General features: G+C 40.5%; 1 protein-coding gene across 6 annotated transcripts in view; it reads left to right on the top strand.

Annotated features, from left to right (window-relative positions):
- The window catches only part of BBS9 (Bardet-Biedl syndrome 9), a 489,942-nt gene that overhangs the window by 243,792 nt on the left and 233,818 nt on the right, over nucleotides 1-12,332 (top strand). For all 6 annotated transcript variants that reach the window (XM_045387644.3, XM_065542147.2, XM_005549820.5 and 3 more), the window contains one exon: nucleotides 12,155-12,250. In XM_045387644.3, coding sequence (XP_045243579.1) covers nucleotides 12,155-12,250 — 96 coding nt within the window. The remainder of the gene's footprint in view (nucleotides 1-12,154; nucleotides 12,251-12,332) is intronic.

The following is a 12,332-nucleotide window of genomic DNA, read 5'->3' as shown; positions in this document are numbered from 1 at the left end:
ATAGTTTGAAGTCATGTAGCATGATGCCTCCAGCTTTGTTCTTTGGCTTAGGATTGTCTTGACAATGAGGGCTCTTTTTGGTTCCGTCTGGTCCTGGACTTTTTTTGGTTGGTAGGCTATTAATTATTGCCTCGATTTCATAGCCTGCTATTGGTCTATTCAGGTATTTAACTTCTTCCTGGTTTAGTCTTGGGAGAGAGTAAGTGTCCAGGAAATTATCCATTTCTTCTAGGTTTTCTAGTTTATTTGTGTAGAGGTGTTTATAGTATTCTCTGATGGTAGTTTGTATTTCTGTGGGGTTGGTGGTGACATCCCCTTTACATTTTTTATTGCATCTATTTAATTCTTCTCTCTTTTCTTTATTAATCTTGCTAGTGGTCTATCAATTTTGTTGATCTTTTCAAAAAACCAGCTCCTGGATTCATTGATTTTTTGGAGGGTTCTTTCTCCAAAAAAAACCCTCCAGGAACAGCTCCAGTCTCCAACTCCCAGCGCGAGCGACACAGAAGACCGGTGATTTATGCATTTTCAACTGAGGTACTGGGTTCATCTCACTAGGGAGTGCCAGACAATCGGTGCTGGTCAGCTGCTGCAGCCTGACCAGCGAGAGCTGAAGCAGGGCGCGGCATCGCCTCACCCAGGAAGCGCAAGGGGAAAGGGAATCCCTTTTCCTAGCCAGGGGAACTGAGACACACAACACCTGGAAAATCAGGTGACTCCCACCCCAATACTGCGCTTTAAGCAAACGGGCACACCAGGAGATTATATCCCACACCTGGCCGGGAGGGTCCCTCATTGCTAGCACAGCAGTCTGCAATATTGCCACAAGGCAGCAGCGAGGCTGGGGGAGGGGCGCCCGCCATTGCTGAGGCTTAAGTAGGTAAACAAAGCCGCTGGGAAGCTCGAACTGGGTGGAGCTCACAGCAGCTCAAGGAAACCTGCCTGTCTCTGTAGACTCCACCTCTGGGGACAGGGCACAGTAAACAACAACAAAAGCAGCAGAAACTTCTGCAGACGCAAATGACTCTGTCTGACAGCTTTGAAGAGAGCAGTGGATCTCCCAACTCGGAGGTTGAGATCTGAGAAGGGACAGACTCCCTGCTCAAGTGGGTCCCTGACCCCTGAGTAGCCTAACTGGGAGACATCCCCCACTAGGGGCAGTCTGACACCCCACACCTCACAGGGTGGAGTACACCCATGAGAGGAAGCTTCCAAAGCAAGATTCAGACAGGTACACTTGCTGTTCAGCAATATTCTATCTTCTGCAGCCTCTGCTGCTGATATCCAGGCAAACAGGGTCTGGAGTGGACCTCAAGCAATCTCCAGCAGACCTACAGCTGAGGGTCCTGACTGTTAGGAGGAAAACTATCAAACAGGAAGGACACCTACACCAAAACCCCATCAGTACGTCACCATCATCAAAGACCAGCGGCAGATAAAACCACAAAGATGGGGAAAAAGCAGGGCAGAAAAGCTGGAAATTCCAAAAATAAGAGCGCCTCTCCCCCGGCAAAGGAGCGCAGCACATCGCCAGCAACGGATCAAAGCTGGACGGAGAATGACTTTGATGAGATGCGAGAAGAAGTCTTCAGTCCATCAAACTTCTCAGAGCTAAAGGAGGAATTACGTACCCAGCGCAAAGAAACTAAAAATCTTGAAAAAAAAGTGGAAGAATCGATGGCTAGAGTAATTAATGCAGAGAAGGTTATAAACGAAATGAAAGAGATGAAAACCATGACACAAGAAATACGTGACAAATGCACAAGCTTCAGTAACCGACTCGATCAACTGGAAGAAAGAGTATCAGCGATTGAGGATCAAATGAACGAAATGAAGCGAGAAGAGAAACCAAAAGAAAAAAGAAGAAAAAGAAATGAACAAAGCCTGCAAGAAGTATGGGATTATGTAAAAAGACCAAATCTACGTCTGATTGGGGTGCCTGAAAGTGAGGGGGAAAATGGAACCAAGTTGGAAAACACTCTTCAGGATATCATCCAGGAGAACTTCCCCAACCTAGTAGGGCAGGCCAACATTCAAATCCAGGAAATACAGAGAACGCCACAAAGATACTCCTCGAGAAGAGCAACTCCAAGACACATAATTGCCAGATTCACCAAAGTTGAAATGAAGGAAAAAATCTTAAGGGCAGCCAGAGAGAAAGGTCGGGTTACCCACAAAGGGAAGCCCATCAGACTAACAGCAGATCTCTCGGCAGAAACTCTCCAAGCCAGAAGAGAGTGGGGGCCAATATTCAACATTCTTAAAGAAAAGAATTTTAAACCCAGAATTTCATATCCAGCCAAACTAAGTTTCATAAGTGAAGGAGAAATAAAATCCTTTACAGATAAGCAAATGCTTAGAGATTTTGTCACCACTAGGCCTGCCTTACAAGAGACCCTGAAGGAAGCACTAAACATGGAAAGGAACAACCGGTACCAGCCATTGCAAAAACATGCCAAAATGTAAAGACCATCGAGGCTAGGAAGAAACTGCATCAACTAACGAGCAAAATAACCAGTTAATATCATAATGACAGGATCAAGTTCACACATAACAATCTTAACCTTAAATGTAAATGGACTAAATGCTCCAATTAAAAGACACAGACTGGCAAACTGGATAAAGAGTCAAGACCCATCAGTCTGCTGTATTCAGGAGACCCATCTCACACGCAGAGACTTACATAGGCTCAAAATAAAGGGATGGAGGAAGATTTACCAAGCAAATGGAGAACAAAAAAAAGCAGGGGTTGCAATACTAGTCTCTGATAAAACAGACTTTAAACCATCAAAGATCAAAAGAGACAAAGAAGGCCATTACATAATAGCAAAAGGATCAATTCAACAGGAAGAGCTAACTATCCTAAATATATATGCACCCAATACAGGAGCACCCAGATTCATAAAGCAAGTCCTTAGAGACTTACAAAGAGACTTAGACTCCCATACAATAATAATGGGAGACTTCAACACTCCACGGTCAACATTAGACAGATCAACGAGACAGAAAGTTAACAAGGATATCCAGGAATTGAACTCATCTCTGCAGCAGGCAGACCTAATAGACATCTATAGAACTCTCCACCCCAAATCAACAGAATATACATTCTTCTCAGCACCACATCGCACTTATTCCAAAATTGACCACATAATTGGAAGTAAAGCACTCCTCAGCAAATGTACAAGAACAGAAATTATAACAAACTGTCTCCCAGACCACAGTGCAATCAAACTAGAACTCAGGACTAAGAAACTCAATCAACACCGCTCAACTACATGGAAACTGAACAACCTGCTCCTGAATGACTACTGGCTACATAACGAAATGAAGGCAGAAATAAAGATGTTCTTTGAAACCAATGAGAACAAAGATACAACATACCAGAATCTCTGGGACACATTTAAAGCAGTGTGTAGAGGGAAATTTATAGCACTCAATGCCCACAAGAGAAAGCAGGAAAGATCTAAAATTGACACCCTAGCATCACAATTAAAAGAACTAGAGAAGCAAGAGCAAACACATTCAAAAGCTAGCAGAAGGCAAGAAATAACTAAGATCAGAGCAGAACTGAAGGAGATAGAGACACAAAAAACCCTCCAAAAAATCAATGAATCCAGGAGTTGCTATTTGAAAAGATCAACAAAATTGACAGACCGCTAGCAAGACTAATAAAGAAGAAAAGAGAGAAGAATCAAATAGATGCAATAAAAAATGATAAAGGGGATATCACCACCGACCCCACAGAAATACAAACTACCATCAGAGAATACTGTAAACACCTCTACCAAATGAACTAGAAAATCTAGAAGAAATGGATAATTTCCTGGACACTTACACTCTTCCAAGACTAAACCAGGAAGAAGTTGAATCCCTGAATAGACCAATAGCAGGCTCTGAAATTGAGGCAATAATTAATAGCCTACCAACCAAAAAAAGTCCAGGACCAGATGGTTTCACAGCTGAATTCTACCAGAGGTACAAGGAGGAGCTGGTACCATTCCTTCTGTAACTATTCCAATCAATAGAAAAAGAAGGAATCCTCCCTAACTCATTTTATGAGGCCAACATCATCCTGATACCAAAGCCTGGCAGAGACACAACAAAAAAAGAGAATTTTAGACCAATATCCCTGATGAACATCGATGCAAAAATCCTCAATAAAATACTGGGAAACGGGATTCAGCAGCACATCAAAAAGCTTATCCACCATGATCGAGTGGGCTTCATCCCTGGGATGCAAGGCTGGTTCAACATTCGCAAATCAATAAATGTAATCCAGCATATAAACAGAACCAAAGACAAGAACCACATGATTATCTCAATAGATGCAGAAAAGGCTTTTGACAAAATTCAACAGCCCTTCATGCTAAAAACGCTTAATAAATTCGGTATTGATGGAATATACCTCAAAATAATAAGAGCTATTTTTGACAAACCCACAGCCAATATCATACTGAATGGGCAAAAACTGGAAAAATTCCCTTTGAAAACTGGTACAAGACAGGGATGCCCTCTCTCACCACTCCTATTCAACATAGTGTTGGACGTTCTGGCTAGGGCAATCAGGCAAGAGAAAGAAATCAAGGGTATTCAGTTAGGAAAAGAAGAAGTCAAATTGTCCCTCTTTGCAGATGACATGATTGTATATTTAGAAAAACCCATTGTCTCAGCCCAAAATCTCCTTAAGCTGATAAGCAACTTCAGCAAAGTCTCAGGATACAAAATTAATGTGCAAAAATCACAAGCATTCTTATACACCAGTAACAGATAAACAGAGAGCCAAATCATGAATGAACTTCCATTCACAATTGCTTCAAAGGAAGAAAATACCTAGGAATCCAACTTACAAGGGATGTAAAGGACCTCTTCAAGGAGAACTACAAACCACTGCCCAGTGAAATAAAGGAGGACACAAACAAATGGAAGAACATACCATGCTCATGGATAGGAAGAATCAATATCGTGAAAATGGCCAAACTGCCCAAGGTTATTTATAGATTCAATGCCATCCCCATCAAGGTACCCATGAGTTTCTTCACAGAATTGGAAAAAACTGCTTTAAAGTTCATATGGAACCAAAAAAGAGCCCGCATCTCCAAGACAATCCTAAGTCAAAAGAACAAAGCTGGAGGCATCACGCTACCTGACTTCAAACTATACTACAAGGCTACAGTAACCAAAACAGCATGGTACTGGTACCAAAACAGAGATATAGACCAATGGAACAGAACAGAGTCCTCAGAAATAATACCACACATCTACAGCCATCTGATCTTTGACAAACCTGAGAGAAACAAGAAATGGGGAAAGGATTCCCTATTTAATAAATGGTGCTGGGAAAATTGGCTAGCCATAAGTAGAAAGCTGAAACTGGATCCTTTCCTTACTCCTTATACAAAAATTAATTCAAGATGGATTAGAGACTTAAATGTTAGACCTAACACCACAAAAACCCTAGAGGAAAACCTAGGTAGTACCATTCAGGACATAGGGATGGGCAAAGACTTCATGTCTAAAACACCAAAAGCAATGGCCGCAAAAGCCAAAATTGACAAATGGGATCTCATTAAACTAAAGAGCTTCTGCACAGCAAAAGAAACTACCATCACAGTGAACAGAGAACCTACTGAATGGGAGAACATTTTTGCAATCTACTCATCTGACAAAGGGCTAATATCCAGAACCTACAGAGAACTCAATCAAATATATAAGAAAAAAACAAACAACCCCATCAAAAGGTGGGCAAAGGATATGAACAGACACTTCTCAAAAGAAGACATTCATACAGCCAACAGACACATGAAAAAATGCTCATCATCACTGGCCATCAGAGAAATGCAAATCAAAACCACAATGAGATACCATCTCACACCTGTTAGAATAGCAGTCATTAAAAAGTCAGGAAACAACAGGTGCTGGAGAGGATGTGGAGAAATAGGAACACTTTTACACTGTTGGTGGGATTGTAAACTAGTTCAACCATTATGGAAAACAGTATGGCGATTCCTCAAGGATCTAGAACTAGATGTACCATATGACCCAGCCATCCCATTACTGGGTATATACCCAAAGGATTATAAATCATGCTGCTATAAAGACACATGCACACGTATGTTTATTGCGGCACTATTCACAATAGCAAAGACTTGGAACCAACCCAAATGTCCATCAGTGACAGACTGGATTAAGAAAATGTGGCACATATACACCATGGAATACTATGCATCCATAAAAAAGGATGAGTTTATGTCCTTTGTTGGGACATGGATGCAGCTGGAAACCATCATTCTTAGCAAACTATCACAAGAACAGAAAACGAAACACCGCATGTTCTCACTCATAGGTGGGAACTGAACAATGAGATCACTTGGACTCGGGAAGGGGAACATCACACACCGGGGCCTATCATGGGCAGGTGGGAGGGGGGAGGGATTGCATTGGGAGTTATACCTGATGTAAATGACGAGTTGATGGGTGCTGACGAGTTGATGGGTGCAGCACAGCAACATGGCACAAGTATACATATGTAACAAACCTGTACGTTATGCACATGTACCCTAGAACTTAAAGTATAATAATAATAATTTAAGGAAAAAAAGCATAAATTGAAGTATAACTTTTGTACCATAAATTACACATTTGAAGTGTATAATATTTGAAAAGTTTTGATTTCTGCATTTATCTGTGCAACCATCTCAATGGTTAAGATGCTGCACATATCCATCACTGCCAAATGTTTCCTTTTGCCTATTAGTAATTCCTTATCCTTCATCCCAAGCAACCACTGATCTGCTTTCTGTTACTAGAGATTAATTTGCATTTTCTAGAATTTTATAAAATAGAGCTATATAGTGTATGTTCTTTTTCATCTGTCTTCTTTCACTCCTTTATTTGATATGTGATTTGCAAATAATTTCTCCCAGTCTGTGGCATGTATTTTCATTTTCTTAACAGAATCTTTGGAAAAGCAGAAATTCTTAATCTTGATAAACCCCCATTTATCAATTTCTTAATGGATCATAAATTTACTGTTATATCTAAGAAATCTTTCCTAATCCAAGGTTACAAAGTTCCTCTCTCTTCCACCCCCCCCCCTTTTTTTTGGTAGAAGTTTTCTGGTTTTAAACCTTATATTTAAGTCCCTTCCCCATTTTGTGCTGATATTTGTGTGTGATGTGAGGGATGGATGAAATTAACGTTTTTGCATCTGGGTGTCTAATTGTTACAGCACTATTTTTCAAAGACTATCTTTTTCCACTGAATTGCCTTTTCAACTTTGTTGAAAATCATCTGACCACATTTATGTGGGTGTATTTCTGCTTTCTTAATTTTGTTCCATTGATATCTTTGTCTGTTGCTGTACACCAGTAACATTGTGTTTTGATGACTGTAAATTTATAATAAGTATTGAAGCCAGGTAGTGCAATTTCTCCAACTTTATTCTTCTCAATGTTGTTTTAGATATTTTAAGTCCTTTGCATTTTCATATGAATCTTAGAATCACCTTGTAAAGTGAACAAAACTGGCTGTTGGGATTTTGATTGGGATTGGGACTATATTGATTCCATAGATCAATTTGGAGAGAACTGATATCTTAACAATATTGAACATGGTATCTCTGTATTCTAGTTTCTTAAGATGAAAGTGCAGACCATCATTCATTTATTTAGGGCCTATTTTGTTTCTCTCTGTGAGGGTTGGTAATTTTTCATGTACAGCTTTTATAAATCTTTTGTGAGATATATCCCTATTTCATGTATTTTTATGCTATTGTGTTTTATTTCGATTTCATATTGTTCTTTGCTAATACATAGAAATACAATTTATTTTCTTTTCTTTTGAGATGGAGTCTCACTCTCTTGTGTGGACTGGAGTGCAGTGGTACGATCTCGTCTCACTGCAATCTTCGCCTCCTGGGTTCTAGCAATTCTCCTGTCTCAGCCTCCCAAGTAGTTGGGACTACAGGCACACGCCACCATGCCTGGCTAATTTTTGTGTTTTTAGTAGAGATGGGGTTTCACCACATTGGTCAGGGTGGTGTCGAACTCCTGACCTCAGGTGATCCACCCGCCTTTGCCTCCCAAAGTACTGGGATTACAGGTGTGAGCTACCGCGCTTGACCTACAATTGATTTTCTTATATCAATCTTGTATCATGCAACATTGTTAAACCACTTGCGGGATCTATTAGCATTTTTGTAGATTTAATCAGTCAGATTTTCTACATAGATGATCATGTTATGTGCAAATGAAAACAGTTTCATTTCTTCCTTTCCAAACTGGATTATTTGTTTTTGCTTGCTTTTTGCCTTAGCTAGAACTTCTGGCATAATGTTGAATAGAAATGTTGAGAACAGACATTGTCTTTCACCATTAAGTATGTTTTAGCTATAAGTATTTTTTAGATTTTTTTTTTTTTTTTTTTTTTTTTACCAGGTTGAGGAAGTTGCCTTCTATTCCTGGGTTGCTGAGAGTGTAATCAGGAATGGATAATGGATTTTTTTCAAGATTACTTCTATATCAGCTGAGACATTCTTATCATTTTCTTCTTTATTTGGTTAAATATGGTGTATTACATTGATTAATTTTTAATGTTAGCCCAACCTGCATTCTTGACATAAATTATAGATGGTCATGATATATTATCTTTTCACTATATTTTTAGGTTTAATTTGCCAAACTGTATTTTAGTATTTTTGTATCTATGTTCATGAGGGAAATTGATCTGTAATTTAGCTTTTTTCTACAGTTATGTGAATAATTTTTACTCCATCCCCCCACATTTTACGTTTTGATGTCATGAGTTTCTTATATCTGGATATTTGTATTTCTCTCCAGATTTGGAAGGTTTTCTCTTATCGTTTCGCTTGATACTGTTCCTTAAATCTTGCAGCCTTTCTTCTTTCATTTTTTTCCTCATCTCACTGTATTTTCTAATAATCTTTGAGTTCACAGATTTTTTCTTCTGCTTAATCAGTTCTATTTTTGGTGTTCTTCATTGTATTTTCTGCCCTCCCCCTCCCTGTCTTCCTCCCCTTCCCATACGCTCCCCCTTCCCCCTCCCCCTCCCCCCTTTTCTCCCCTCTCATCCTCCTCCCCCTCCTCTCCCATCCCCTCCCCTCCCCTCTCAGGGTCTTGCTCTGTCATCCAGGCTGGAGTTCAGTGGCATGATCACGGCCCACTGCAGCCTTGACGTACAGGGCTCAAGCAATCCTCTGATCTCAGCCTCCCAAGTAACTGGGACTATAGGTGCATGCCATCACACCTGGCTAATTTTCTTATTTTTTGTAGAGACAAGGTTTCACTTTGTTACACAGGCTGATCTGGAACTCCTGAGCTCAAGTGATGTGCCTGCCGCAGCCTCCCAAAGTGCTAGGATTATTGGTGTGAGCCACTGTGCCTAGCTGTTTTCATTTCATTCATTGTATTTTTTCAGCTCCAAAACTTGTTATTCTTCTGAGTTTTGTTTCTCTGTTTTTTGTTTTGTTTTGTTTTTCTGGTTTGTTGAGCTTCCTGAAAACAGTTATTTTGAATTCTTTGTTAACTTGTAGATGTCCATTTCTTTGGGGTCAGCTACTGGGAAATCATTGTGTTCTTTTGGTAGGGATATGTCTCCTTTGTTTTTCTTGTTTCTGGTCGCCATACTTTGATGCCTGCACATTTGGTGGATCAGTCTCCTCTTTCCAACTTTGTGTGCCGATTTTGGTGTGGAAAGACCTTCTATGGGAGGGTCAAGGGTGCTGGCAGTATGAGATGTAGAGGTTCTGGCCCTGGCAAGGGCATAACAACATAAACTGTGTGCAGCTCTTTTAGCTGTGGTTGGTGTTGGTAAAGATTGCAGGTATCCTCAGTTGCCAACTCTGTGAGTGTTCTCAGCAATAGTGAGGGCTGTTGGGATTTTTAATGGCAGTGTATGCTAGGGTACTCCCAATCTCTTTTTCTCCCACCAGGGAAATCTTAGCCAAGGGGATCTCTCTTGGCACTGTGTCTGGCTTGTGGGCCAGTTTCCAGTGCCTGATGAATGGCACCTATGGAGATGCCATGGAGCTAAGTCCTGAAGCATGGGTATGTGTAAAGGGACTTTGGTTCTGGGATTTTGGGTGGTAATGGCACCAGTACCTGGGGCACAGGAACCCGCATTGCTGTGTTGGTGATGGTATGTGAGGCATTAGTGTTTATGAAACAGCTGGGGAGCCCGAGATGGGAGCATGGATGTGTGCAGAGTTACTTTGGCTCTGAGGTATAGGATGGGGCCTTGTCCTCTATGTCCTCTATCACTGTAATCATTACAGTGATGTAATGACTGAACCATAGTAATATGCAGAGAGACCTTAGCTGTAGGACCTTGGGTGTGAACTGGCTCACTATGGTGGTAGCTCTGGTATCTGAGACATGGATGGGCATAGTGCAGCCACAGAGCCAGTCTCTGAAGTATGCACATTCATGAAGTGACTGTGGCCTGGGGGTTAGGGGAATGTGCAAGGTTTGGAGGGGTGGTGGTTTTGGTCCTGGGGTGGTACAACAATAACTACTTCTTGAGCAAGGGAATATAGAGCCATGCCTTCCTCTCGGGGGTTCCCTGGTGGAAATGGCTGTTGGTTACCTCAGTGGCAAAAGATGCTGGTGTCTTCTGTGGAGCAGGCTGCTGGGAACCATGGAAGTTCCCACTCCACGGCTGTCACCAATAGCCTATTGCCTTTATTCTTTGTCACTAGTCATCTGCAGGCATCTTAGGTATGCTGATATAACCAGTCATTTGTTCTGTTTTGCTTCAGCTTCTTAAATAGACCCTTGAGCTCTCATAGGGCTATTTTGGTTATTGAATAGCTGTCTTTCTCTCTATATATTTTTATTGCTGGGGATGAAGACTGGTGTCCCTACTTTACCATCTTGGTGACATCCTTTACCCCTGTGATGAAGTTTAATATTTCTTCCCTTTTTTTTTTTTTCTTTTTTTTGAGATGGAGTCTCACTCTGTGGCCCAGGCTGGAGTGCAGTGGTGCGATCTCGGCTCCCTGCAACCTCCGCCTCCTGGGTTCAAGCGATTCTCCTGCCTCAGCCTCCTAAGTAGCTGGGACTATAGGCGCGTGCCACCATGCCCAAGTAATATTTTGTATTTTTAGTAGAGACGGGGTTTCACTGTGTTAGCCAGGATGGTCTCAATCTCCTTACCTCGTGATCTGCCCACCTCAGCCTCCCAAAGTGCTGGGATTACAAGCGTGAGCCACCATGCCTGTCCTAATATTTCTTTTGTCTGTCACATTGTCTGTAAATTGGTAAGCTGGATCTACAGCTGGCAGAGTCAAGATTGATTATTTTGGCCAGAGTTCTTCATGGATAGTAGTATAGACTTTGAGCAGACAGAGGGCACATAATATTTGTCTTTTTTTGCATGTGATGGTAACAGCCATTGATACTCAATGCTGAGATCCATTACTTCATTACAGGCTGAAAAATAGATATTCTATTTCTTTCACACTTTCTTCATTTTTTAGCTGGAATATTTCTCTAGAGAGAACCTTTCCTTTTGTAGCTGTTATATGGTGCAGTTTGAGTAGGGTTTTCAGGATAAATGCTTGGTTCTTTCCCTTTATTACTAATTTTTAAAATATTTTAAATAAACAGAGCTTAAAATAAATAGCATTGATTCTGTAGGATGATCAATAGTGACCATTTGTTTTTATTTTGTTTTTAAGTCTCTGTATGAACTCATGCCTTTAAACATATTTGATGTGTTTTACTCCATTGCAATTATTATTTTCTTTGATACCCTAATATTTTTATCTCTGGCCAGTAGTAGTCTCTTTAAGCTGGCTTTCAAGTCCTTTTCATAAAACCCTACCGGTTCAGTAATAGCTTCCTTGCTATCTGGTGTGAAAAGATATTCTAGGTTCATCTTGCGTATGTTCTGTCTCATATCTGGAATCAACCATTAGAATAAATGAAATTAAATGATTCCAGAGTTTGTGTAAGGCAGAAATTTCATTGATTGGAAGCTACTATGGAAATCAAGGTTAATATATTATAGTTCATACGTGGAGTTTATACATGACCAGTGACATCAAAAACACGCATCATTCAACTAAGATTCCTATTTCAAATGTGTTAATTTTGCCTTCTGGTTACATAAGGTGATTTCTCTCTTTTCTTTGTAGGTTTTGCCAGTCAGTCAGATGATGATCAGGTGAATGTAATGGGTTTTCACTTCTTAGGAGGTGCCCGAGTTACTCTTCTTGCTTCCAAAACTTCTCGTAAGTAAAACCATGTTATTATTGCTTTTTAAATTTTTTTTCTAAGGATATCACATCACAGAGCATACTCACATCAATGATT

This window comes from Macaca fascicularis, chromosome 3 (genome assembly GCF_037993035.2).
Source record: "Macaca fascicularis isolate 582-1 chromosome 3, T2T-MFA8v1.1".
NCBI lineage: Eukaryota > Metazoa > Chordata > Mammalia > Primates > Cercopithecidae > Macaca > Macaca fascicularis.
Note: the sequence above shows the minus strand (reverse complement) of the source record. Positions and strands in the feature narration are given on the sequence as shown.